The 27,622-nt window shown below is 39.0% G+C and overlaps 1 protein-coding gene across 3 annotated transcripts in view; it reads right to left on the bottom strand.

Annotated features, from left to right (window-relative positions):
- The window catches only part of ZFYVE26 (zinc finger FYVE-type containing 26), a 40,756-nt gene that overhangs the window by 11,047 nt on the left and 2,087 nt on the right, over positions 1 to 27,622 (bottom strand). For 2 of the 3 annotated variants that reach the window (XM_015864764.2, XM_015864767.2), the window contains exons 4-32: positions 26,951 to 27,040; positions 25,822 to 26,371; positions 25,277 to 25,407; positions 24,339 to 24,503; positions 23,653 to 23,741; positions 23,195 to 23,355; positions 20,889 to 21,071; positions 19,793 to 20,446; positions 18,784 to 18,873; positions 18,001 to 18,069; positions 17,405 to 17,556; positions 15,918 to 16,116; positions 15,319 to 15,582; positions 15,045 to 15,164; positions 14,585 to 14,749; positions 12,924 to 13,151; positions 11,369 to 11,474; positions 10,377 to 11,116; positions 9,569 to 9,765; positions 8,559 to 8,663; positions 7,876 to 7,998; positions 6,976 to 7,152; positions 5,611 to 5,857; positions 4,637 to 4,735; positions 3,329 to 3,483; positions 2,669 to 2,838; positions 2,031 to 2,059; positions 882 to 1,003; positions 580 to 800 (exon numbers count right to left, since the gene is read on the bottom strand). In XM_015864764.2, coding sequence (XP_015720250.1) covers positions 580 to 800; positions 882 to 1,003; positions 2,031 to 2,059; positions 2,669 to 2,838; positions 3,329 to 3,483; positions 4,637 to 4,735; positions 5,611 to 5,857; positions 6,976 to 7,152; positions 7,876 to 7,998; positions 8,559 to 8,663; positions 9,569 to 9,765; positions 10,377 to 11,116; positions 11,369 to 11,474; positions 12,924 to 13,151; positions 14,585 to 14,749; positions 15,045 to 15,164; positions 15,319 to 15,582; positions 15,918 to 16,116; positions 17,405 to 17,556; positions 18,001 to 18,069; positions 18,784 to 18,873; positions 19,793 to 20,446; positions 20,889 to 21,071; positions 23,195 to 23,355; positions 23,653 to 23,741; positions 24,339 to 24,503; positions 25,277 to 25,407; positions 25,822 to 26,371; positions 26,951 to 27,040 — 5,801 coding nt within the window. The remainder of the gene's footprint in view (positions 1 to 579; positions 801 to 881; positions 1,004 to 2,030; positions 2,060 to 2,668; positions 2,839 to 3,328; positions 3,484 to 4,636; positions 4,736 to 5,610; positions 5,858 to 6,975; positions 7,153 to 7,875; positions 7,999 to 8,558; positions 8,664 to 9,568; positions 9,766 to 10,376; positions 11,117 to 11,368; positions 11,475 to 12,923; positions 13,152 to 14,584; positions 14,750 to 15,044; positions 15,165 to 15,318; positions 15,583 to 15,917; positions 16,117 to 17,404; positions 17,557 to 18,000; positions 18,070 to 18,783; positions 18,874 to 19,792; positions 20,447 to 20,888; positions 21,072 to 23,194; positions 23,356 to 23,652; positions 23,742 to 24,338; positions 24,504 to 25,276; positions 25,408 to 25,821; positions 26,372 to 26,950; positions 27,041 to 27,622) is intronic. The other variant, XM_015864766.2, reaches the window with a different exon arrangement.

The following is a 27,622-nucleotide window of genomic DNA, read 5'->3' as shown; positions in this document are numbered from 1 at the left end:
TGCATATGTTTTCACTATTGACATACACACAAAGAATTTTCAAACAACTTAGTGTTAAAGACAATCTTTGAATAGCAGATCCTAAATTACCAGTATATGAGGATTCTCTATCCATCATATTTTCTCATTCGGGTTATTTTTTTTACTTCCTAACATTCAGTGGAGCACTGAAAGAAGATGACTGCAGACATCAACAGGCATTATAAAACTCAAAGTGGTACGTGTGAAATTCATACACTGCACCTGCCACTTTAAGCCCTCCAGGACAAAAACTCTGGATTAATACACTACTTCTCAGCAAGCACAGCTTTAGAAACCTAAATTGAAACACAGACTGAAAGCAGAAAATACAGAAGTAAAATTTTTACCCCAATCATCATGAATTATTTCTCCTATTCTGAGAATTTTCTTAGTAATTATTATGTAGTTATAATACTTGAAGTTCTGTCACTTGAGCTCTTATTCTTACATTATCAATTTATCTTCCTGTTTAAAATGCCCACAGCACAACCAATGAACTCTCTCACCCTCTGCTCCCCAGTGAAGATAACACATCCTTGTGAACATCTGATCAATCACCTGTCACAGAGAGCTAGGTCCTGGCTCCTTCCAGCTTTCACAAACATCATTTTGGCACTGAAGAGTAACTGTTTCATAATGTCCATAAGGAGTCCAGCATCTACCTCAGGATTAGTGAGTCCTTGGGACAATTTGCAGCAGTGCTCAATCAGCTGGTGGCCACACACTATGCTGTTGCTGTGCAGGCTAAGAATGGCAATACATAAGGATGAGCTGGGAGCCTGAGGAAAGAAAGAAACACAGCTGTAGAGGTAGGTCTCCAACAAACTGCTTATATTGGACTCTCCTTCTTCAGGCCTCACCTGCTCATAATAAAATTCACTGCGTACAATTTCATTCTCCTCTTCATTCAGTGAAAGAAACCATTCAAGGGCAGCTGCCCTGGGTATTCGCACCACTGTGGAATATTCATTATTAGAAGTTTCTGCAGCCAGGAAGAAAAAAAATAGGTAATATCATCATACAAGCAGCAAAAGAAAACCACCAAACAACCCAAAGCAAAACAAAGAAACCTGCTAAAAACTCATGATGCAGAGTATTCCCACAACCCGTGCAGCTGTTATTTTTTATGTGCAGCTGGATAGCTGAGAACCAGAGATATTCCAAGATAACTTCAATAAAAACAAAACCAAACCAAAACAAAAAAAAGCAACAACAAAACTGTAAAGTTAAAAACAAAAATAGTTTGTCAAGGTGGAAAACAGCTAGACAAAGCAGGAATCTGCAGCAGATAATGGCTGGCGTTGCTGAAGAAATAGTAAATAGCCTGGGAAAGTAAAAACTGACCCTAGAACAAAGGAAACAGCATCATCTATTGGCTGGCTATTCCAAGTGAAAAAGAAATCAGCAACATCTACTGGGTGCTCCAAGTGGTACTGTTCTACATCCCCTCATGTCTCTAATAAATATCTAAGTGACTTGCTTTCTGCCCACAGCACAGCGTCCCTCTGAGAACTCACCTTGTATGAACTTCTCTACACAAGATCTGGATAGATCAGACCCTCAGTAGGGACACCTCACTGACTTCATATCCCAAGACACTGACCACTTCTGAAGTGAGAAATGGTTCATCACCAACTGACCCTTCTCCTGGAAACTGTTTGGAGGGTGCCACAGCTCTGCACTAGCCTAATAATTCCTACTCTTAATGCAGCCTGACTGTATCTAGTACGCAAGGTGCCTTCTCCAACAATTTCTTCAGTTCCTTCATTTAATCCCCAAACAGGTTGTTCTATATTGGCTCAGACACCTTTCCTAAACCACAAATTCCCTTTAATGGAAGTAAAGTATTCTAAACTTCAACCTGCTTGTACAAAACACCTCTGAAGTTATTGCAACTGAATTTTTGATCAACCTTCAGCTACAGCTAGATGTGCCAGCTTGCCTCCTCTAACTCCACCGGCAATCAGGCACTGAAAGAAAATATATTTTAATACTACTCCACTACTTACCTTCCACTTCATCCTGATCTTCCTTTGTGCTGTAACAGAAAAAAAGGAAACATCAGGCCTATTCCAGCACATAGAAGAAAAAATACTTTAAAAAAAATTTACAGGATTAACATGTCTAGCCTTTTCAGAACAATGTGTGGTAAAAATCTAACATTTCTCCCCCTACCATTCCCAACCTATTTCTTGTCCCCACCCTCTATTGTCTGGAAACGTAAAATATCTGAACCTCCCAGGATTCAAGAAGTCGTAACCAAGGGACTATGGAGTAACATTAAAACAATGATACATTCAGCAGAACCAGACACCATGCAGTGCCAATCCAGGAGCTGAATAAACTGTAAGCAACTTCCTGACTTACCATAGTAGCTTTTGTTGAATACATTTTCCAACAAAACATTCAACTTTTATATTTAATGATGAACTGAAGCTTAAAGAAATAAAGAACTTTGACTGGCTCTTCAGTGTTCTAATATGACAAGTAAACTGAGAGTGGTCTCTTCAGCACACAACAGCTGTCTGCCACAAAACCTGATGTTATCATAACATCCAGACAGAACCAGAATTTGAGTTTTTCTCATTCCATTCACACACTTTGCTGAGAACACAGAATTGAGAAGAGTTAGAATTGAAAGACTTACATGCTTGTGTCTTGTACCAAGCCAGGCAGATGTTCCCTGTTGTAGTAACTATAGCATTGATCACAAACACGAGCTGGATTTTCTCTACAAGCTTCCACTGCCATTTTCTTGGTAGAGCAAGAACTGCACACAAGTCTGCCACAGCGCCTGCAGTGATGACGTCTGTTAAACTGAGCACACAAGGTCATGGGTAGGCAAATGAAAGGATTTACCCAAGTCCTCTGCCATACCTGCCTCCACCGCATCCTCCTACATCTGCCTATCTGCCTCCACTCATGAGTAAATGTGAGGAGAAAAATAAAACAAAAACCACACAGAACAACTTGGGGTTTAAATATACTTTTGCAGCCTTGGATCAGCTTTGATCACCAAGATACTTAAATCACCTCTTGAAAAAAGTCAGAAGCTGTAAACTTCCTTTCTGACATAACCTTAGCCACTTCCAAATTAAAAAGCAATTGACACTGAACAAATTCTGTTGTTTCTAACCAATATAATAGACTGGCAGCACATTTTCAAAACTCAGATTAATCTTCTCCCTGAGAGCACCAATGCAGTTGCTTAAGTACTCTGTGCAAAAAACAAATTTTAGAAGCACACTATGAGCAACAATTCACATTCAGAGGTCACCATCCTGAGAACTTAATTCTTGCTCCTTACCATAGTAAAGCGCTCAGTTTTGCAAACCATACATATTGTTTCTGTGTCATCAGGTATCCACTGTTGCTTTGGAGGTGGCTTCTCAGGTGGCACAAATTCTTCAGAAAAATTCTGCTGCAGGCTTCTTTCTCTGGGACTTGCAGACACGGTGACACCTTAACAGAAGCCAAGGCAAGACAAACGTGGAAGGGAATTTAAACCATTTAATGGAGTCCTGAACACCAGAAAACACTACAGACTTACTAAGACTTGCAACAAGACTACTCTTGTCCTTCTACAAGGCATGGCAGATTAAAATAGCGTAAGGAATAATAACGATTTAAAGCTAAAACTGTAAGACTGTAAGCTTCTAATACTGCGATACTAATGACCAAAATCGCTTAGTTACTAACAGACCTTTGCTACAACAATTAAACTATAAGACAACTTCTCAGCATCTATTTTTATATCACAAGCAGAGACTTGGAGGAGGAATGAAAAAAAAACAACACACAGGTATATATATATATATATACACACACACACATATATATATACATATTCATACACACACACACACCAAGTAAGGGGTACAAGCATAAAATACAATCTTCAGGTTGACATTCCTTAAGATTTAGACTTCTCTCTATTACCAGAAGTATGGCATCGCAAGTAACACTATATACCTCTCTGATCTGGTCTGATTACAATCTACTGTTGGTAAATCAATTCAAAGAAGCCACACTTTTATTCTTTGGCCTTTAGCATCCTTGAAGCCAAAGAAGCTTTCATTTAATCCAAATTATAGTAGTAGGCAGACTTTTAGTTTACACAATGTAATCCAGTTGCAATTCAGGCTAACTAAAAGCCTCAAAAGCTCTTTACAACCCCTCAAGCCACATCTCACATAGCAGGATATTAAACTGAAAAAAGAAAAAAACACTTTATTCCAGTAAAGCTAATTGATGCAGAAGGCTACAGAAGAATTTGTGCTTGCTTTTAAAGGAACAAATATTCTTCAGTTCTTCTGCCTTAAACTATATTGTTTTCATTGTATTTGAAGGCTGTGAGTAGAGTCCCCTCAGACAATAAGCTGTATGTACTATTTTCCCTCAGGTCACAAGCAGGATCTACTAAACTAAATTCAAGGACCAAAATAAAGAAGGAAATAGACACAAGGATGAGATTTCAACTGTAAAACCAAAGTTAACATGAAAAAGATACTGAGCAAAGAGCAGGAAATACTACCACAGAGACGGGCTTGAAGCAAATATTCTGTCTTTCTTTGTGCTCCAGAGAACACACAAAAAAATGGCACTGAAACCTTACCTGTAAAGCCAGCAAGAGATAGTTCTGACGATCCTGATCTAGACATTGTTTCACCCTCCAGTACTTGAGAGAGACTTTCTTGAATACGTATCACAGAATCTAGGTCAGGAAAAAATAAAAAAAACAAAATCAGAACATTATTGATAATCAAGCTACCTGTTTTAAAAAAGATCACAAGGATTCACTGACAGGAGTAGGTAACAATACTAGTACAAGCAGGAGTAGCTCTGTAATTACAAACTATTACCTTTCAAGAAAACTAGCCCAGAGCAAAACTATATAAAACACAGAGAAAGGGATCCTTAAAGCAATGGACTACTGACAGGCTCAGAAATAATTCAGCAAAGTATCAGTTGTGAAAACCATCAGTTGACACAAGATACACATGGCAAATATTAAGTGTTTCACATGGCAGCAGAAGGAACACACTTGCAACTTGAAATGTCATTTCGCATGAAAAGATACGTGAAGTCTGATGCCTTCATAATAGCAAAAGCTTTATATTTTAATCATGAAATGACAAACATTTTGAAACTGGCATAAAGCAAGGTGGTACCATATATGTAAAAACAGGTAGACAGATACAAATAAGTACACACATAATGCATTTTTCATGCAGTGAAACCACTGAACTTGATCTGCAGCACCCTCTGCTGTTCCAGTCACAAAACCCGCAAATGCAGAGCAAAATGCAGAACTGAAGGCAACATGGATGAAAACTGGTTAACACACCAGAAGACAGCTATGTCAAGAGCATTAAATAAAAGAAGGAAGGAATGGAGCAGCAGAAGAAAATGAGAAAGTTTTGTAACCCTTCGTCCTACAAGAAATGTAAGGGCTTTAGAACATATTCTGGGCTAGAAGGAGGTTGGAGGCAAGCATCTAAAAGTTTATGGCACAAATGGAAAAGCAACTCCTGGTGAAGTTCTGCCCTTCTTCCCCAAAAACAAAATAGCATTCTCAAGAAAAGTCACCTGATCTCCTTTCTTTCAATGAAAAGGGGAAGTCAAGGGCTTTCTCTGCATACTTTGAGAGCAAATTATCAATATCTTCTACAGCAAAACCAACTTCCTGTCCACCTAAGAGCTGGTGCAATGTCTGCACAGCCACAGATACCCAGTCCACTTTCATATTCATGAGCAGCTGTTCCACCATAAGCAGTGGCCTGGAGGAAAGGTGGAAGTAGTTAACACGAGAGAGTTCAGGTAGAGTCAGCAATACCTGGGAAGTAGAAAAAAAATAAGTTAGTTATACACCTCCAAATATGATTTATGTGAGCCTAAGACAAGAAACTAACCAAGCAGCTTACATGAGGAACAAAGCACACAGAGGCCAAAAAATTGAGACAGGACTTAATGGGCCTATTCATAGCTCTGTGACAGAATTAGCAAGCAGCTTACTCAGCTTCTGCTTTCAGATTCCATCAAACACTGTCTCATTACAGAGGAAGCTGAAAACAGGAAAGCATTTCATGCCATGTTGTAGTGGGTATGGTATATTATCCTATTAAAATATGACTAAGAAAAAAAAACCTAAGGCACTAGCCCTATTCTTATCTGTCCATCCTTTTAGAAGGAAATGAGATGATGAAAATATGAGCAGTTCCCTCTAAAGATGACTAGTTAATATAAACTCTTTACAAATTAAATCATGTTTTCAAAAGTAAAGAAACAAATGTTGCTACTGTTGTGCAAAGCACCAGAGCAAGCTGCTACGTGTAATCCTGCAGAAAGATCTGGATTTTCTTCAGATAGGTTATATTTTATTAAGATAATCTACTGGTTAACATTCACATTTCCAGGATGAGCACAGAACACTTGTGAGGCAAAAGTCGTACAGAAACTGAAGTAATGGAGTGATACTGACTGCCTTTGGAAAGCAGATCTGGAAGAAACATGCTGTGAGAGTATTAAAGACCACCACACAGGTGACCATACTTCTAATGTAATTTATTACCTACTACACAAGGAAGGAAGCATGGCATTTCTGATACAACAGAGACTAAGTTGAGGATGCTTCCTTTTTCACTAAGAAAAAACTTAGCAACTGTCCTGATAAATACCTTGGTTGTTTTTTTTTCCTTCTTTTAGTCTGCATGGTACCCACCTCCTCACAGCTCAGACAGAAGAATGCTCTGTTAAAATTGGAAGCTACAACCACCTCAGAATACAGGAACTACAAGAAGGGAAAGAGGTTTTAGGCCATCTCTAACCTTTCTTTGGATTCTAAGACTTGGAATCTTGAGCCTGATAGGGTGAGAATTCTGTGGTGAAAATCTACAAGCAGATACTTCTACAGCTATATTGCTGTCAATCCTACAACACAAGAATTTTACTCACTTTTGATCCCATGTAAAGTGCATGGATTTCATTACGACGTGCTGTTGTCAGATTCCTGTAGAAGTGGGTTGTGAGGTAATCAGCTAAGAAGTGAGATGCTGCCAAGCTAGGATGCTGGTCCAGAGACTGTTCACTGATGGCAAGGCAAATACCTGGATCTTCTATTCTTTGTAACAGCTAGAAACATACAAAATACAATAAATCCCCACTATGTTCCTGGAGAAGATTTTTTTATACCAGTCAGTGAATAACAGATTGCTGTCATACAATGGTCCAGGAAGCAAATTAACCTCCACAAGCATCTTACACACACACAAGTGATGATTTATATCATCCACTTACAAACTACTCACCATCTATTTGCTCCACTTAACAAACAAAATAGTTTTAAAATCTAAGCAAATAAAAAAAAAAAACCACAACATGATAAGCAAGGAATGAGATACAAGATGTAGTAACAAAAAAGCTCTTCCTTGCTTCAAAAGTATTTACAAGTTATGTTGTCTAGAAGAGAGTGCATTTTATTTTTAATCTGTTATTATCTACAGCTCCATAATTATTAAAACCAGAAGAATCCACACTTTGCTGATTTGGGCATTGAAGCACAACTGACCAATTTGTACCAGTAGTTTAATTTCTGCTTCTTCTGTTTAAGCAGCACAGAATTACTTCATTACGATTTTTCAAGTAAAAGGGGCCTTGCATTTCCATTTAATTAAAATAGCTGTGAAGACACAGAAACTTCTAGGTCCAACAAGCAGACCAGGTAAAAGCCAAGACTTTGAGAAAATATCTAAGAAAACAGTCCTCCTTAAAGAAGAAACAAAGTCAACAGTTTAGAGACCATATTCTCCACTTACTTGACCTTGAAATGTAAGGCTGAGAGAGTCCTGCTGTTACCTGTGATGCTTTTTCCATGTCTCCCATCTCCAGTAAGTGGAGAAGGTGCTCACGGTGAAGACTGATCAAGTCTTCTCTTGGGACAGGATATAAGTGCCCCCATTCCTCACACAACTCATAATCCTGAAGGATAAAATGAAACAAACAAAAGTAACTGAGCAAACTAAAAAGAAAAAAAAACCCTCCAAAGATCTGATCAGCTTCAAGAAATTCTTCACCTCAGACTCCTCTTCCCCATGCAAACACAAATAATTAAAATGACAAGGGAAAACGATGACTCAATGTGCAAGAGTCACAATCTGCATTGAAAATACTTCCCCACCTAACAGTAAGCAAACTGGCTTTCTAGGGAAGCACTTTCCAAGCTAACGAGACCTACTGTATTAGCACTTACATAATAATCAAACTAATATTACACCGAAAGTTTTACTATTAAAATCTTGAAAATTTTAACAGAAAAGGTGCCTCAGAATAAGAGTTAAGGGATTATTAACTGCGCACAAATCTTGACATTAAGCTGAATCTGTTTCTGTAGCAAAGAATTGAGCAAAGGAATCCTTCCTGAGGTACTATCCTTCTTGAGGTACTATCTGCTGACTGCTGTTTTAAATTTGCTGAACTGACATTTTATCCCAAGTCTAATATGTTCTAAGCTCAACAAAATTCACGTGACAATGCCTAACCTTTGCTTTCAGAATGATATTCATGATGGCCCGGGGATCGTCAGTGCAGGCTTTTTTCAGATCCTGCCAGTCACTCCACACTGGTTCATTTTGCAAATTCAAAATCTGAAAAAGTTTGATATTATTGTAGCACACAATTTAAATGTTTTATCTACAACAATCATGAAGTCTAGGAAAACAGCTGAGAGCCTCATATCAGGAGTTACTTTGTACCAACAGTCAAAAAGACGATACACATTTATCTCTAGCCCTGTATGTGGATGTTGTAAAGCACCTCCAACAGGAAAACGACTGTAACTTTATTTATATTTATCAATCATTGCCCCTGCAAAGGAGATTTGTAAGGGAAAGCTCCTAAAAGACTACATGGCAATAACTATGGATGAGAAAGTACGTGTACACTGAAGACATTGCTGGTACTAACAGTGAGAAAGCCAAACTAATTGCTTGCAGAATCACCACCACAAATAACTCAGCAGGAATTTATGACTCCTCTATGCTCCATCTGCCTTTTCAATTTGTACCGAACTCCAGGCTGACTAATCTGACTTCACTTGGGTATCTAAACTGCCCTGTAGTTAGAAAAGCTCTCTGCAATGTAAGCGTGCTTATTGGATCCTGGACACCATACATATCTACATCTCTCAAGCAAATAAAAATCACGACTTTCTGTGGAAAGCTTCTAAAGGTCCTCACAGTGGCACAGAATGGAATAACAAACTTTTTAAAAATTAAAATGAATTAAGTGGCATCACACAAAAAAAAATACAAAATACTACTAGCAGACTTGAAGTATCATAGGAGAGTGGAGAAGTCCTGAAAGATTGCAGAGAGTTTTAGCTGGATGTTACAGTACTGAAAACACATGACCTGTTTAGAATGAAAGACTTAAAAAACCATTACAATCAAAATAGATCCAAGGGCTAAAACTTCCTACCAAAGGGCAAACATACTTTTTTCCTGCTGCCTGTTTCTTAAAGAAACTGGTTACTTACAGAACGGCTTTGTACCTTTTGATAAACCTGAAGTTCTTTCTTCCTGCTCTGCAGATCTGCTTTCAGCTCAGCAGTTATGTCCAAATCAGAACTACAATAAGCTAGAATTTCCAAACAGGCATCGAGTGGCCATTTGTCCAAACAGCGCAGAGCCAGCACACTTCTTAGTGTTGCATTTTTTACCGGGAATAAGTACTGCCAACCATCCTTACCTGCAAAGAAAACGAACCACCAGGTTAAATATTTATAAATTTATAAATTGTGCAATTTGGCAGACATAAAAGAAACAAAACAAAAACACCCTTAACTGCACTGAGTGGCACCAGCAAAAGAAACAGTGAATAGCAGAATAACCGATATTAGACTGATGCCAAATGCCAGATTCTCATGAAGTAACTGAAGACAAGATAGCATGTTTACTACCCTTAGACTATTAAAAAGGCCTCTCCTTTCACAAGATTCATCATCCACACATGACAATTATAATGGATCATCTCTTACAGCAGTAAGAGTAATGCTGTAATTAGTATCTCCTGACATATTCAAGTCTACACATACAAGATACATGAGACACTTCCCAGTTCTTGTACTACATTGCTTTTGGGTAAGTTTACCATCAACATTTGCAAGTTTGGAAAACAAACAACATGATCAGAGAAAGTAAATTTAGAATGAAGAAAGGGAAGGGATCTGCTTCTGTTTTTGGATTTGCTCAAGAACAACTACCTCCATTTTTATCTCCCATTTCATGTATTCTTTATAAACAAAAAAGAAGGAAGAAGGCAGAGAAATGCAGAGGAACACTCAACTTCATCCTTCTTACCTTCAGCAGCTGCACAGCTCAGCACAGCATCCTTCACATCAAACAGTTCCTGCACATCCTGACTGTACAGATCCAAGACCTTCAGAGCTCTAGTCCAATCCTTTGCAGCAAGTGCTTGTTCAAAGACTTCCATTAATACCTTAACAGCTGTGGAGGAATGCAATCCTAGGAGAACCAAAGGTATGTATGTCCTGCCAGAGAAGACACCAGCTAAATTGCCACCTTCTTCCTGTTGATTCTGAAACGGCTCGAACATAGCAAGCAGAAATCTTTCTAGTAGTGGGAACTCCTTCAGCAATGCCTCACACTCCCTCGAAATCTGTTCCAAACCTAATGGCAATTCCCGCTTGTCCCAGAACTCCATCCAGGATAAACTTGATTTAGGAACTTTCTGTATATTAGATGCACTTAGACATGCAACTGTGGCTGTTAGCTTCGACTGAGACTTTAGGAAATCCAGGCAGGAGGCAGTGAGTGTGTGCTGGCTGAAGTCAGCCACGGAGGATGAGGCTTGGGTGTAGACATCCTCAGAGGCCTTTGCATGATTGGAGAAAGGTATTTCAACATCTGGCAGGCAGCATTTAGCACACTGGTGTGTTAGGTTTCTGATGTTTGTCAGAAGACATTCTGCTTGGCTCTTTTGCCTTAAATTGCACAAGGACAGCCTTTCACAGCAACAGTTAACAATAACCTGTTGCACATTCAAGCTCAACTCTTCTCTAGCCAAGAGTGAAGCAAGCCTGCAGGATTGAAAACAGAAACACACACAAACAGTACTTTTGATCAAAAATTTTCATGATGGCAAATAAACTACTGAATAGGTACATACTTACAGATCAACCCATGCAGAACTAAGAGATCTATGAGTGGGAGGTAGCAAAGGGAGGCTGTACTGCCTGTGCTAAGCAGCCAAAGAAAACTTTAAACTTAGCTAAAGCCCAAAATCACATGCATCAAAATAACCTAGAGAAGCATATCTGAAAAGCACCAACCTGTCAGGTGGAACCTGCTTTTCAAACAGGAGTTGAGAAAGCAGCTGAGATGGACTCTGCTGCAACAATATGAAAGGATTCCCCACTTTCACTTCTGCAGATAAGCCTTTAAATAAGTAAAAATAAAATTAGGGCAATATAAAACATTTATTACAATACATATCAGTTTCACAGAATGACCAGGCCTTGTATTAGGAACACAAATTTTAACAGCCTGAGTCTGAAACCTCTTTTCCTGAGCTTACAAAGGTCCATGTTCACATTAGCAAAGTAAATGCAAAGCGAACTACAAGGGATTTTTTTATTACAATACCCCTCATAAACCTGGCACCTCTGGCTCATGTTTTATCAGATCAGTTACCAGAACTGGCAGTGTGGAGCATCTGTTGCTTTTAAGTAAGATCTACGTTCCAATAGCTTTTCCACTTGACTGCATACTTGAACCAAAACCACCTCTGTAGTGAGACACAAAAATACGCAGCATTGCTTTCTGAGGAGACCGTGGATACAGATGATTAAGTCATACCTTGATCAAGTCAAACTGAGTAAAGGTGGTAGGGGGATTTCCAGAAATACAGCTGCTTCTACAGAAGGAGTGAAACTCCAGCTAGCATTGCTGAAATACCTTCATACTAAGTTAGGAGAGTCTGCTTACAGTGACTCAGCATACAAGTTTACCATTTCTGTTTGCCTTCTAGTACAAGAAAGTTCCCCAGAAACTCGCTCAGCCTTTAAACATCACACAGTTTTTGGCTTTGGCAGTTAGTCCATGAGGACTGAATCAAGTACATATGGAGGCTACAGCTGGAATGGCAGAGGCCTCAGCTGAATCAGCACATCTGGAAATGGATCTTTACCTTCTGCATTTATCCTCTTAGAAAAGAATTCCCAGAAAGCAATTCTGTGGAATTTCACATTAGCGAGGCTCAATTAGAGTCAGTGTTAAATACCAAACAGTATTTGTCCCCTGTCAGTGAACAGTTCTGCTCTTCCGACAGCTTTATATGCTGATGATGTAATTCTTTTCATTCACCACTATCATCAACTGATTCCACAAGAAAAAATCCTGCCTGGTTACCTCTGTGCGGCTGTCTGCACATTTCCTTCCTATTCCATACAGCAGCAAGGCACTGGTTACTGCCAAGAAAGCCAAGAACTACGCAGCACACTGACCCCCACAAGACACAAAAATCATTTTTGCCTTGTAGGGGAGCAATCTTGGAAGGGCAAGAGTCATTTGTTTCATACAAACAAAGTGCAGAATTTGGGTCATCAGTTAACATTACTGTTCTGATTTATCCACTGCCATCGGCTACTTTTACCTCTGCTGTAGGTGGCGTAGATATTAAGAAATAAAGCAGTATAATAATAGGTAGAAATCAAAAGACCTATGTACAGGTTATAGGCTTGTTTAGGAAAGGCATTTCATATATTTCATACCACTTTACAGTCAGACAAGCTACACAGATGTCATGGTATGGGTGAAATAGCTAAGCTCTGCTGTCAGCGGTTACCTATTTCACCCATACTTAGGCTTTAGGCAGAAACACCTTACCTAGCTCTGCATTCAGACTTCGTAACACAACAGCAGCTAGTGTAGTAATGTAGTCAAAGAAAATCTTCACAAAGTTTGTCTTCGTGTTGCTCTCTGGCGAGGTTTGGAAATGTTGATTAAGAGTTCTCAGCAAGAGCTGTGTTTGATTATAAACTAGGTGTTTCTCCAGCTCCACGGGTTTCAGAGAGGCCTGTTCCACCAAGGTGCCAAGCAGGCTCCCTTTAGAGTCTGGTTGAAGAAAAAAAAAAAAAAAACACAGATCCAAGACTAAGCAAGCACTACATGCCAAAAAGGGGTAGTTGGGGAACTGGAAAAAATACATTAAAAAAAAATTGAAAAAGAGAAATGGTTTAGCGTTGACGAATGTGGTTCATCTAAAGTGGTATCCTTGCAAACAGCAACTCAGAAAAGCCTAAAATACATCTAGTTACATCAATAATAGATAAGCTTATTCCAAAACATAACTGTTGACTAGTCACTATGTTCCAAAACATTTAGGCCTTACAACTCTCCTCATGTTTGCTCAAACATAAAATTATTGCAATATTTTATAAACATCTACATGCCATTCGAAAGTTTGGAAAACAGAAAAAAAAGCCAAACAAAAGAAAAGATTCTAGTACTGTTAAACAAAGAGAACTCTGAGAACAGGCAGGAAAACACAACCCAGGAAGACTCCTTCAGAAAAGGACAAGCCATTTTTTGATAGCCCCAGGAAAACTGGAAGATATGTTAGATGACAGTAACTTGACATGTTTATCTACTTTTTGTGAAAACTACAGAAAAAGCAGCAGTAAGAATATACCCAATTAGGTATAAGTGGCCAGGTTAAAGTGTACTTACAATATTTCTTTGCTATGATTGAAGAAAATAGTACAAATAAAAATAGCACCTCAAATTTACATTTTGTATTCTTCTCTGGCAAGTTCACAATTTTAGTTCTGAAAACAAATGCCTGGATAGTAAGAATTACAGCCAAATTTCACATTTTGTATTCAATTTTAAAAATATATACAAGGCTGCTCTAAAAGTAATGCTTCCTATTTTATTATGCTGGCCCACAATGTCAGATGCAGATGTTGATGGTATTGAAGTAGAGGTTGAACCTTCCCACCAACATTAACTTTGTTGCTGTGCGACAGATGGCAGAAGAGAGGCAGCCTGACATGGAAGTACGTATGAAGCAAACGTGTGTCAATGAATTCCTACAAGTAGAAAAAAAAGGCACCAACTGATATCAACACTTGCTGAACATTCATGGAGATAAATGTGAATATGAATAGTGAATGTGAGCAGACTGAGGTGATGGGTGGTGTGTTTCAGCAGGGGCAGCAGCAACAGTGGTTACCTCTGCTGGTGCAAATTTTCAGAAGCATGGCAAAGGGCTCTTACTCATTGCTGGCAAAAATGCATAGCTAACAGTAGTGACTATGTCGAAAAAAAACCTGTTTTGTACCAGAGAATTTGCTCTGTGAAATGGCATTACTGTGCTCTTTGCGCCTGTGTAGTTTCCAGGGAAATAAATAGGAAGCATTACCTTTAGAGCAACCTACCTGTTCATGCATGTGACAAAAAACATTACTACTAGATTTATGGTTTTCAGGACGCAACAAAAGTCTAGAGCCATTTGTCAGTCTTCATGACCACAAAAAAAAACTCACCTACAGAACGTTCAACATGTGTCAGTGCTTCTAGGATTTGATCCAGATGTTGTGATAAAATAACCTCATTAGTAATACTTTCTTCAGTCAAGGAAGGATAGCAAGCTTGCAGAAGGTCTACAATACTGCATCGAAAATAACTGCTTATTTTCTCCTCTGAGAGCTCTACAAAGAAATAGGAAGAAACACCAGTTACAACAAACACGGAAATACTGTTGTACAGAAAAACTGTACCACAGAACCAGAACTGCATTAGAATACCACTAGTTTGCTAAATTCAAAGTGTGACTCAGTTTATTCAAAACTGAGTGTGAATGTTTTTTGCTTTCTTCCCCTCCCTTTTCATTAAGTACTACACTCAGAAATGAAAAATTCCCTAACTTCTTATTGCAACAGAAGGCAAAAATCTGAAACATTCAACAGAATTCCAACATAAAGTTGTATCAGCAAAGTATGCTACCTGATTTGGACTGCCCTTGCGATGTGCAGGAATAGTTGAGAATTTTACTTATTTGCTGAAGAAATGCTGGGAAACCCTTTACACTTTCGGAACGCAGCAAAACAAAATCAGGTCGGTGACCTAGAGAAGTGATTGGACAAACAGGGCAAAATAAAAGTTAGGAATGAAGAAAAGGAGAAAACAGAATCTAATTTCATATTGTTTATATTATGATGCTGGTGTTAGCACAAACACCAGCTCATACAGAGGCTTTTTTTACAAGCCAAAAGCATACCCCGAGTTTCAAGGCTGCTGTACAGTTTTCTTTCTGCTGTCTCCAAAAGCTGTTTGCATGTCTTCCAGAGACGGCACTGAGTACAAGCTAGGTCAAACGCTGCCATTGCTGAGGGACTGAGGTCCTCAAGGACTTCCCAGAGAGGATCAGTGTGCTCCAGCTGGATGCTGCTGACCCAGATGTTTTCTTGGAGAGTAGGGGCAAGACTTCCAGAAGTTGCAAGCAATTTATCAGTAACATCCGAGATGGAATAAAACACCATACCTACATCAGTCAGCAAAACACACAATCACTAATTACACAGGATTTTCATCTCAGATCTTGGCAAGAATAATTATTTTCCAATCTTTTATGAAAGCAATTCAGTAGATGTCCTGCTTTACAAAATGCTCACTGTGGAATTGATAAAACTAACAGAGCATCAACAGTTTCTGGATTTCCTTTTATGTCAAAGAAGAGATACATATCTTTCTGAACAATTATTCCACTCATTATGACAGTGCTCTAATTGTTTTCTTCTGTTTTCCATTCTCCCTCATCTTTTTGAACAGCCAAAAAAAAAACAAAACACCACAAACAAAACCCCCCATGGTCCTTACCAGCTGCTGCTGCATTCCCAATAGCTTGCAACGTTGAGCGGCCACTGCCGGACCTCCTGATACCTCCAGTACCATCCGACACTTGATTCTCAATATTGTGCTCCACTTTGGCCATTTCTCGCACCGCCTCTTGGTAGCGCTCCATGAAAACCAACTCACCATAGCAAGGTGAAGTGTCCAGATTGAACATTAAAGCCACCTTTCACGAATGACAACAAAAGCTATTACAGAGTATATCAAATTAAGTTTTCAAAGGTCAAAGAACTTCTGAGTTTTCTAAAGGAGTTAAGGGAATAAAATAAAACTGGTACTTCAGGATAAAAACCACGTGCTCAGCAGGGAAAACAGTATTCATTTTCCCCTCCAAGTTTTAAGTGCCTAAATAACAGCATTTTCTTAATTGCATCCTTCAGAACAATTCTTGACTTCAGATTACTAAGTAGTAAGGATTTCAGTTCACTACATTGGAATACTTGCTACATAGCAACTATGACCTTCAAACTAAGCTACTTAAACAAATTCTTACTCAGCAAGAATACTTTCTAAAGATTTAAAGACAGTAGATGAGCATGGATGTTCACGATCCTATTAGTAAAACAACAACAGAATGCAAACCAACCATGAATTCTTTACCACAAGCAATACTGACAATTCAGAGAAACAAAAGAAACAAAACACTTCTTAGCCTTCTAAGCATGGAAAAAATGAAGCAGCATGCTTGACGTCAAGCAGAACTAATGAGCCGAGCAGCAGCTTGCTGCCAGCACAACAACATCAACTGCCTAAATATTGCTATTTGAAACTCAGCCAGGCCCCTGCTTTTTGCACATGATCTAATAGCTGATGCACCTCGAGATATTTTTCAGAGCATCAACCCAAAAGTCACATACAGAAAAGTAGCCTTGAGGGAGTAAAATAGGAAAAAAAAAAAAAAAACACCACCATAACTACAGACAACTAGGTTGTTAGTTTCCAGCCTCTCTATTTTCAAAACTAAATTTTAGCCTCAAAACATACCTGCTGACAAATAAATTCACCCATCACTTTTGTTCTATTTCAGGTAAAGAATACAACTGCAGCTTAAAAGAAGCAGATAGTCATGATTTTGATTCACTGGACTAAAGCAAGCTGTTCAAGTGTTGCTTCCTTGTCTGGCTTCACATGACCTCTTGACTTCTTCCATTTTGCTGAAACACTAAGCTTGGCCAGCTCTGATCAAACACTGCCATGCTTTGAGAAACTAGTCTTAAAAGAGTCTTTTCTTTTTTTTAACCTGTTGAATGAAAACAAGGCACCCTTACGTTTGGATTACCTTTGCTCATCTTACTTGCACCTACTTCTGTGGTGACCCTTTTAATCGGAATGCAGATGCTTCAGCCCTGTGTTAGCTAATGCAGGAGGAGCAGGAACTTCATCACCCACCATAACCACAAATGCCAACACCAAGCTAGTTTCTAAATTGCACAAGGCACACACAGCCCATTTACCTGATGGGCTTCTATGAAGTTTCCTCTCAAAACACAAGAAACTAACAATGATTCTGGTGGGGAAAGCATCATAGGAATTAGGGGATTTTGCTGCTGTGGTCTTGCTCTGCTTTCCAAATCGCTTGAGCCAGACACATTACTGGTACTTCCCTCTGCAAGACAAGACAATGAATCAGTACACCATTATAGAAAAACAAAACAAAGCATTTCACTAGTTAGCAGCCAGCTACCAGAGAACAGCACTAGACATATTTAAAACAAAAACACAGGAGCAGAATCACAAGGAAATTTTAAGGTAAAGAGGATAACACAGGAGTGAAATCTTCAGCACCTTGTTAAAGATTCTGTTTGGTCAGAACGTAGCTTCCTGCAAGCTAAACATGTCTAGAAAAAAAACAAAGCTATTTTCTTATTCTAGAAAAGGAGATGCAGATTATTCTATTTAGAAAAAAAGGTTAGTCAAAAATGGAAATCCTGAAATTAAATAGTTCTAATTCTGTCCCATACAGAGCACTAATTTATATTAATCAGTCAGACAAGTAGTTCAGCATGGCACACTGACAAGACAACGGAATACCACTTTTGTGGCTCAATACCTGAGGTACTGGCACTTAGCTCACTACTTGTACTTTCCCACGATGGACTGGAAGTTTCCTCTTTCCCATCTAAAATAAAAACAAATCAAAACAAGCATGTGAAACGTGCTTTTTCTAGACAAAGTAATTTAAAATTTATTGCAGCTAACAGGCAAGCAACTGCAAGAGATCTTAAATTATTTCACAAACGTGATGCCACTGACTACCCAAGATAAATGTTAAAAAAAAAAAACATCTGCTGACAAAAAGCAAATGCTAGCCAAGAGATGGTAAGTTGGTGTAGCCCATCAGTGATAAATTATCAGTTACATTTTAAAGCTGACCCCAAAACCAGGCTTACCTTTTAAGGTCTAAATAGAAACTATCTTATGGCTGTCAATGTAAGTCACAAAGTTACGTGGGAAGTCATAACCTAAATACTAACGTGACATGAATGAAAATATAGGAGTCATTGGATACACTGTAGGAAAGAAAGAATTCTTACGTGAAGAAAGAAGTTGTAAGGTTCTTCCACCACCCCAAACCAGAACACATATTAAAGAATTTACTTCCTTGGCTGAATTTAAAATAAGTTATCTTCTATTTGAGCAGGTGAGCTTTAGAGAAGCAGCCTCAACCCAAGTGGTATTGGATTAAGACACTTCAAACTAGCTGGAAAGCTAGCTGGAAAAATAAATCTAGTTTTCTGGTTTTAGACCATTAAATCTAATTGCATTCAGATGTGAGCTCAGTGCACACACACAGTTTCAGAGATGCCCTCTCCAAGTCATTTTTTCAACTCACCTGTTCTGTATCTTTGAGATCTACCTCGTTTCCTAAAGCTGGAACACCTAACTAAAGAGCTGCATCTCCGAGAAACTGCAGGCTGCTGTTCTGTAAAAAGAGACATTTAAATCATCACCAAATAGCCAGACAGCCCACTAACACAGTGATTGTCCACCTTGAGGAACCATACAGACAAAATAGGCATTGTCCAAGAACATAAGCAGCTAGAAACAAAGGCAAAAAGATTAAGAATTAAAATAGCAAAAGAGATAGTTAGCTTTGCTATTAAGATTTGAACACAGTTGTTCCAGCGAAAGCTGCTCACAGAAAAGAAAAGCAGTAGAATAACAAACACACTGGGATGCCCTTCACAGCTTTCATCTCTGCAGAAAAACAAACAAACAAACAAACAACTGTGTATTATGCATCTTAAATTCCAATCTGGAAACACTAAGAGGATATCCTTCCCTAAGAATGCAATAAAAGCAAGCAGACACCAGAAGCCCTGTTTCAGTAGCACTGTTGTGTAGCAACTGTTATCAATAAGGCTGAGGTGGTCTAATTGCAATCAAACAGCTGTGATTACAGAACAGAATCTTACACAGCTGAGATCAGTGCCAGACTTGTGCCTGTGCACTTCTAAGAGATCTTTAAAACTATAACTGCCCTTCCCCTCTAACAGCAACACTCCTGTGCTTGGAGCACTTGAGGTCCATACTACCCAGACTCTGCACAGTCTAAGATATGCAATAAGCAACACTCTGATACAGGCAAAAATCTGACAATAATGGGAGCGGATTGGGGGGAGGGGAAAAATGTAAACCTGAACTCTCTGATTAAAACAAATAATTTTCTCAAGAGAATGGTGCAGGAACCAGGCGATCTCTAACTAGGTCACTCTCCTAATACCTGCCAAAATGCACTCTCCTTCACCAAGACACTCAGGGAACTTAGTCTCGAGTGCACTGCCTGAAGAGCTGTAACAGAACAGTGTTCATATACCAGAAAGTACACATACAAAGCCTACCTGCATTTCTGTTGCTCATCACCACCTTATATCGCCAGTGAGCTTCAGAAAGGTATTTGGAGAACTGTAACACACGACTTCCAAAGCCATCTCTGCTTGCAGAAAGGTTCAAGCACTCAACAAGCTCCAGCTCTTCACGAAGAACATTACTGGAGTCCCATGGGAGAGCACTCTGAATTTCTTCCAGATGGTTGAGGAGCAATGTGAGGAAGGCATCCATAGCCACGTCATCCACTAAAAATCCACTGACACTGCTGGTGAGGTGTTTCAAATCTGGATAGCTCAGCCTAGGGGATCCACAGCTTTTGCCACATTGCTCCAGGTCAGGAAGATTCTGAGTGTCCAAGTGGTCTGTCCGAGCAGTTAACAGATACCTCTCTAATTTCTTTTCAGACTTAACTAGGTGCTGTGGACTTTCTGATGCAGAAGACCGCCGACTGGCACTGCCTTCTGCACTCACAGCAGAACTCTTTTTGTCAAGATCATCATCCTCTGCATAGTCCTCAGGTAGAAGATTGTCACTGTGGAGGTCACTGTAGGAAACAAATAGCAAGGAGAAAATGTTCTCCAGAACTTCCAGGCGCAGCGGGACAGGAATGCTCCTTAAGAACTGGTGGCACTTAACAAGGTACTGAGAAAAGACTGGCGAGCAATCTGTACATAGAAGAACAAAAATAAAGAACACTCACAATGTTTTCCAGGAGTTCTTTCCTCCCATGTCTGCCCTCTAAGGAAATCCCCAGGAAGACAACTGTCCCAGTAGGTCAGGGATGATAATTTCTTCACACATCAAGTACATACATGTTCACCTTTTTAAACAATGATTTTTCTCTTTGCTCTAAGCAGCATCAATCATCATCCCAGGCAGTGAGGTGCAAACTCAGATTACAGACAGTGTAAAGATAGACCCATGTATCCAATATATCCATATCCATCATTACTAAAGGTAACAAGAGCTCTCAGAAATGCCAACATACTTGTTTGTAAAACATCCATAGCCCACTGAATACACAATGTATGTACACTTACATGATAATTCAGAGCTCAGCAAATGCAAAAGTATAAGCTACTGAAACTGAGAAAGCAAGTCAGTCACCTGCTGATTCTCCAGAAGCTGTGTCCTCAGGGATATCACAAAGAAGGCTGCGTATGCAATCTCTGCACCTGGAATGCTTATGGGAATTCACACAGAGAGCGTAGATAGCATACTTCATGGCACAAAATGCTCTAAAGAGCACCAGACTGCGTTGCTGGCTGAGAGCATTAGGGAGTGGTGCTGCTGTGGGGGAAAACAAGGTTGGTGAGAGGGTAGCAGGTTTTTAAAAGAAAAAAATAAATAGAATTAAAAAAAAGTGAATCATCTTCTGCAGTCCCCTTATATACTTTCTCGATCTTTCTCCTCCAGTGTCACCTCCTTCCCAACTTTGCTCTACCTCACTGTTACTTCTGCAAGTCTGTGCTACAGGATATGGCTACAGCAAGAAAGATCACAACCTTCTCATGAAAAGTCTCACTAGAGAAAAGTGGTTAAGCTGAACTTTTGCATTTACAGCACACTGTTCCAATACTTTACAGGTTTATAAGTAGAGAGACAACAACTGTAGAAGACAGTGTAGACTGGCTATGACTTGTGAGATTAGAGAACTACCACTTCTACATACGTGTACTAATAAATGAAGTCCATCTTTTGATTCTATCCACAATAGCTGGTCATGTCTTCAACCTATAACTACAAGTGCCTGACCGTCCTACCCTAGAAACATTAATATCTTACTGGCGAATACTTTCACACACAGGGAATTTTTTTGTTACTGAAACTGATGACAAAGAAATTAGTAATGCACTGATCTGAAGGGTACCTTCCAAGTGTCAATCGCTATTGCTACTTCAGTTTCACTACAGCAGCTGACAGATGTGCCAGAAAAAGGAGGAAGAAGGGAAGAGAGAAGCATGAGGAGAGAAAAATGCCTGTTAACACTCTAAAATCAGAAATTAAAACTTCATTACTCCAATCCTCCCTTAAAAGTTCAAAACATATTTTAAAGGAGTTTCAATTAAACTGTGATTATGCAATTATGTAAATTATACTGTTACTTTGGAATAGTGAAATTTTGCCTACATTAACTAGTTCCGCAAATTAAGGGGATCTGAAACAAGAAAAACTACAGCTAGAGTTCATTTGCTACTGTCATGCAGCTACCAGATCTGACAGGATTTCCCCTTCTTGTCTTTGAAGGATAAATAACAGAAGTCAAGCAGAAAATAACTGAAGCATTACATGTGATTAACAACCTATCATTGACACTGACCAAAACAACTATTTACAAAAAGCAAGAACTCTAGAAGTCTATATAGGGGTTTCAATCATGAAGGTTTTGTTTTCTTGGGGTTTTTTGTTTGTTTGTTTAAGACTTATTCAGGATATCTGTCACGGTAATGTTAACAAGGTCAGTAAATACAGGATTGGAAAGTGACATCTTAATAATATGATGCTGGATAGCAATCATCAAAGCTCCATCACTGAGAGCTCTCCATGTTACTGGAGTTGAAACTGAACATTTATGAATTTCCCCCACAGAAGGAACAAGGCACAAAATGCTGCAACTTCTTTGTTTCTGGTATACTTGCAAAGACTGAGATTCTGTACCATTATTAAGAGGCCCTGTAAGAAAACAGTATTAAACTATCAGTGGCCAAAACTGGACATAACTGCATACAGGCAAATGTGTAAGGACAGCCACTTCTAAGTGAACTGACATGACCAGCAGTATCAGATAATTCTAGGCACCAAACTGGGACATGGGAAAATGAGAGAAAAGAGGTACATAAAGACAGCCTGAAGGCAAATACGTAAATCTTAAGATCTAAGTAAATTTGTTCAGATGTAATTGAAAATGGAAGAAAAAAAAAAAAAAAGAAAGAAAAAAAGAGAACAATATTCCATATCTCTGACAAGTGAAGACATTGCAGCATGACACACTGCCAACTTCATTTGGTTTTGTCCTTTGGTTTTAGATTGAAGTGCAGAGATTGCCAAAATTGAAAACACACTGTTCAAGCCATGTTTGTTATAGAACATGTAAGCAACAGCAAGTAAAAAATTGTTTTTAGAATTAAGTCAGTTTTAAGTAATAAAAGAAGACTGTGATTTTTCTGAAACAAGTAGGAAGTGCACGTACATTTCTGAGCATGTGCAAAACCCTATTACCTTGAAAAGGCTCTTCCAAAGGTGTGTTCCTGAGAGATTAAAGAGATCTCACACCTCCTTCCTGGGAGACAGTTTAGTCTCATAAAGGACTCTACACTAATTTCCACATGATCAGAACAAGAACAGATTCTTCCTGGCAGAAATACTTGGCGGACTAGGGGTTTTCCTGAGTTCTCATTATTCTACTCGCTTACCCTGCAACTGCTGGTCTCTAGCAGGAACTTTTTGAAGCAGCTCAATAACATCCTCTTCATTTAGAGCCAGAAGATTAGTGAGATGGTGAAGAGAGTATATCGCAGTGTGGCAATCTAGACTGTGCAAGTGTTGCAACAGAACCTTTCTTGGAATAGTAATACTGCAAGAGAGAATAAATAAAAGAGGTGACACACAGATTTAGGTCTTTCCTTCAATCATTTTTCAAGATATACTTCCCCTCTAATTTTGAATCATCCAAATTACAGCAGTGAAGAAGGTAAACAAATAACATAAGTAATGCCCACCAAGCATTTTCAAGAACTTGGCTTATGCAGATACTAGGAGATGGGTAGCCAGGATTCACAGAAGAAAGTGCAATTTCTACTTGTATACACAAAAGTGACTAACAGGCAGGCAGCTTTAGCAAGACAGTGTGGAAGAAGTTCTTCTACTTTACCTGTTTTGCTGTATGCACCATTCAAGGACTTCCACTTGAGCCCAGAGCCCATCACAGAAATCTTTTAGCACTGAATCATTGCACAGATCCTAAATGGAAAGACAAACAAAAGAAACCAGTTACAACAAATCCTCTATTCAAACAACAGAAACAAGCTCCTGTCACATACAGGGGTTCATAAGACTTCTACCCAGTGGTAACTTTCAAGTGCAGAAAACTGCCAGTTTTATCACAAAGGCAGCAAAAAAGGGCTATCAAATATCCCCTGGCTCCTCTCAAAACCAGTCAACAACTGTTACTGCCCGTCTTTCTCTTATATTAACAGCAAAGGGCTGAACTGCTTGCATAAGAGAAACTTTTATAATCACCTGCACAATCACACACCCATCACAGCTGAGGAGTAACAAGAAAAGCATCCAACTCCATCGCCTACACACAACTGTAGCATCTCAATTTCTCTTAAGTTCCCTTTTGAGAAAGATTAAAATACTCACTAGAATCTCTTTATTTTACTTTATTTAAAGAAAATCTGCAATTCAGATTCTCATAATTTGAGGTTGTCAATTTCTCTTGCAAACCACAGGAAACTTTAAAACAAACACAGAAACTCAACTAACAACTTAAGCATACAAACTGGATTCACTGGATTCAGTCTGGGACACTGTCCCTTGCTTTCTGTTGACCACCTGAGTTTTGTGAAGAGTCCATAGCAATGTTTTTGCTGATTCCAAGCTTTGACAGTGAGTCCATCCTAGCAATACCAAGAGGCGGCTGAGGGGGTTGAATTCTCTCCTCAATAAGCTGCTCAGGCCAGAGAAGTCTTCTCTCTTCAGCAAAGTTAATGCTGTCACCTAAAAAACAAAAGGAAGGAGCAGTTATCCTTCCAAGACACAAAGACTCATAATACTTAATGGGTTATATAAGTACAAAGCCATTTCAACATTAGCTTCACTAAAACAGAGAAGCTCTGCATCTGAAACTTTCCTAAGTTTTATTTCACAAGCCATCAAGTTACATTTCCATAAAACTGGAAGAAAGAAAACACCATTTCAAATGCCTCCTTTCTATGGATCATGTCTCTGTTAAGAGCATTATGTAAGAAACTTGAATGAGCAGGTTATCTAGAAATACAACTACATTCAACACGAATAACGTAAATCCACATTTGAACAGTTACCACCTACTTGGATGCTATTCCTTCAATGTAAACATGCTCAAACAAAACTTAGAGTATCTTTTGATAGAACTTTACACTCACCAAGTTTTACCTTGCCAGCTCCTGAGTTTCACTGTCCCAACTATCAGCATCAGAAAAGCTAAGCAACCAGACCCAGGCCACAGAGTAAAACAACAAACAAACATGCAAGTAAGACAGGACTGCTTAAATTCTGAAGATCTAAGATTTGGTCTGCATGCAGATTTGCTTTTCCAAAAATCTCACTGAATGCTTTCAGTTCATCATACAGCTAGAAGTAGGGGAGTTATAAGAACAAAGAGGTGACTGATGATAAGCTGTGAATCCTAATAAACGCTACTAGAATAAAAACTCTTCTGTGCAACACCAGATACAAGGTCTGACTTTAGCTGCCACTGGGGTTCTCTCTAAATGTTTTATTGGCCATACCAGAATCTGTTCCAGAAAGTGCTTGCTACTGCTCAAGCAGTAGAAATATGCTGTCTTCCATGAAGAAGCCTCTTTGTGATCTGAGAACAAATTCATCATGGTTCGCTCTGCATCCAGTTGTTCAGATGAACCTAAAAAACATCACAGGATTACTTTCCAGTACAGAGCAGTATCTTTAAAAGAAGCACAATTGCTGTTAATTTCAACTGATGAACCCTCGACATTTTCTTGAATGCTAACCAGTTATATGTTAACAGTTAAGATGCTCAGATATTGATACTGGATCATGAGAAAACCAAGGAAGTGGGGGTGGTAAAGGAAATGTTCAGCTAGAATGGCCATACAGATCGCAGAAATGTAGGAAGAGACCCAGTATTCCTATGTCAGATCCTTGCTTTAAGTCACTTTAGCATCATCTTTCACAGGACTTCGTGGCTTGGAAGTCAAGGCATCTCAGCAAGGGCACTGCCTGATTCCTTGACTGCTTAATGCCTAAATGAGATTGTTAAACAAGAAATCACAAAAAAGAAAGAAGAAAAACAAACCTTTTCCTACTGATTTTGATACCAGAAATTTTTCTCTTGTTTTATCTATGAGAACACTGCTATATAGGTTTAACAGGCCACGGCTCCGCTTCCTCAGCATACAGCCTAGTAGCTTCTCCTCCCTCAGTGGGCTTCCCTCAGCCCAGCATACATCCAAGAGCTCCCTGAACAGATGTTGCAATTCATCAGCTTGGTGTTCCACCTCAAAAGTCACCACACTGAGAACAGAATAAATTATATCTACTAGTTCTCTTTGATCTAGCTCTGAAATCTCAGAACCGCACTGAAGCCTCTGCAGAGATTTCAAGGAGTCACGAAGAAATTCAACAAAGATGTTTTGCAGAGAGCAGTACTGCTGGATTGAAGGGCTGTGCATCCCCTGTTCCTCCTGGAAGAACTCCAGCAGGACCTGTGCCCTCTGTGGAGCTCGTAACAAAAGCTTTCGGAGAGCAGAAACAACATCCAAACTGAATCTCTGAGAACAGCCATCTCTTCTTTTCGTGTCTGCAGCATGTCTGTTCTGGGTGCACACATACACTTCAAACAACTCCTGACAGGGAAAGAATAGAAGATTACACCTTCTGGACTCCATTAATAATATGACTTCTTTTTTTTAAAAATATAAATAGGATAAACTTGAAAGCAAGAAGATAAATCAATTCAGAAACATCCAATTAACTAGGTAATCCACTAATTGAGGTCTACATCACCCAGTACTCTCCCTAGAAGAGTGGATATGCTTGAATACATAACAAAATGTAATGAAACCTATAACATACAACTACACTACATGGGTCATATGCTGATAAGTATGTTTACACCACTCATTGTTCACACGAGCAGCTCCTATGGGATGGCAGATGCATACTGCTCTTCTACCTCTTTGCAAAATGTGAATACTGTAAGTCCACAATGCCCATGTTTTTTTAATTTGTTGGATCAGAATATAACTACCAATTATTAAGCCTCTGAAAGAAATTATGAAATTGATTTATCTCATATTTCTGTGCAACAATGCAGACAAGGGTGCGATCTATTATGACCTTGGAGGTTAGATGGAAATATACACAAAACTGCTACACATTCAGCATAACTAACAAGAAATCGTTAGCCATGCTAAGCAGCTCACCTTTAGGACTTCTTCAGAGACATCTTTCTGCAATTCTTCCAAGAACAATAAAAATTCTGTTTCTCTCCGAAGAATAATAGGTACAGTTTTCTGAAACAACAGAAGAGAATGGGGAAGATATTAACCAACATAAGCTTTATTTATCTGTACTATCATAACTGAGTCCTAGCTGTTCCATTAACTTTTTAAGGCAGACAAATGTCTCTCTGAACATACTTAACTCTCAGTTGAAGGCCATTCTCCATCTAGAATCTGCTGCTGCACCAGTGGATTCCACTGGAACAGGAGATAAATATCACTTCTCCAGGAATTACAATACCATCAACTTAAGGCATCTTTCATTAAAATGTTGAAGAAAGTGCAAAGCTTTTAGCAGTGACAAGAATAAGCGAGATTAGGATGAAAGAAAAGCAACAAAAAACCAAACTCACACACCACTGAACAGACATACATGACCACACTACCCAGCATACAAATTAAAACAAAGACAAATAAGGAAAGAAACAAGTTTCTCTTTCACTCACAAAGCAAGTCACATCTGTCATTCTGAAAAGAGTGATACAGGAAGCACATGTTAAACCCCCATGGCATCAAAAGCTCATTAAGAATTGTCTGATGACTGAGCTATTTCTTCAATTAGGTAAAAAAGGTGCTACACAAGTGCAGAACTTG

The sequence above is a fragment of the Coturnix japonica genome, chromosome 5 (genome assembly GCF_001577835.2).
Source record: "Coturnix japonica isolate 7356 chromosome 5, Coturnix japonica 2.1, whole genome shotgun sequence".
Classification (NCBI taxonomy): domain Eukaryota; kingdom Metazoa; phylum Chordata; class Aves; order Galliformes; family Phasianidae; genus Coturnix; species Coturnix japonica.
Note: the sequence above shows the minus strand (reverse complement) of the source record. Positions and strands in the feature narration are given on the sequence as shown.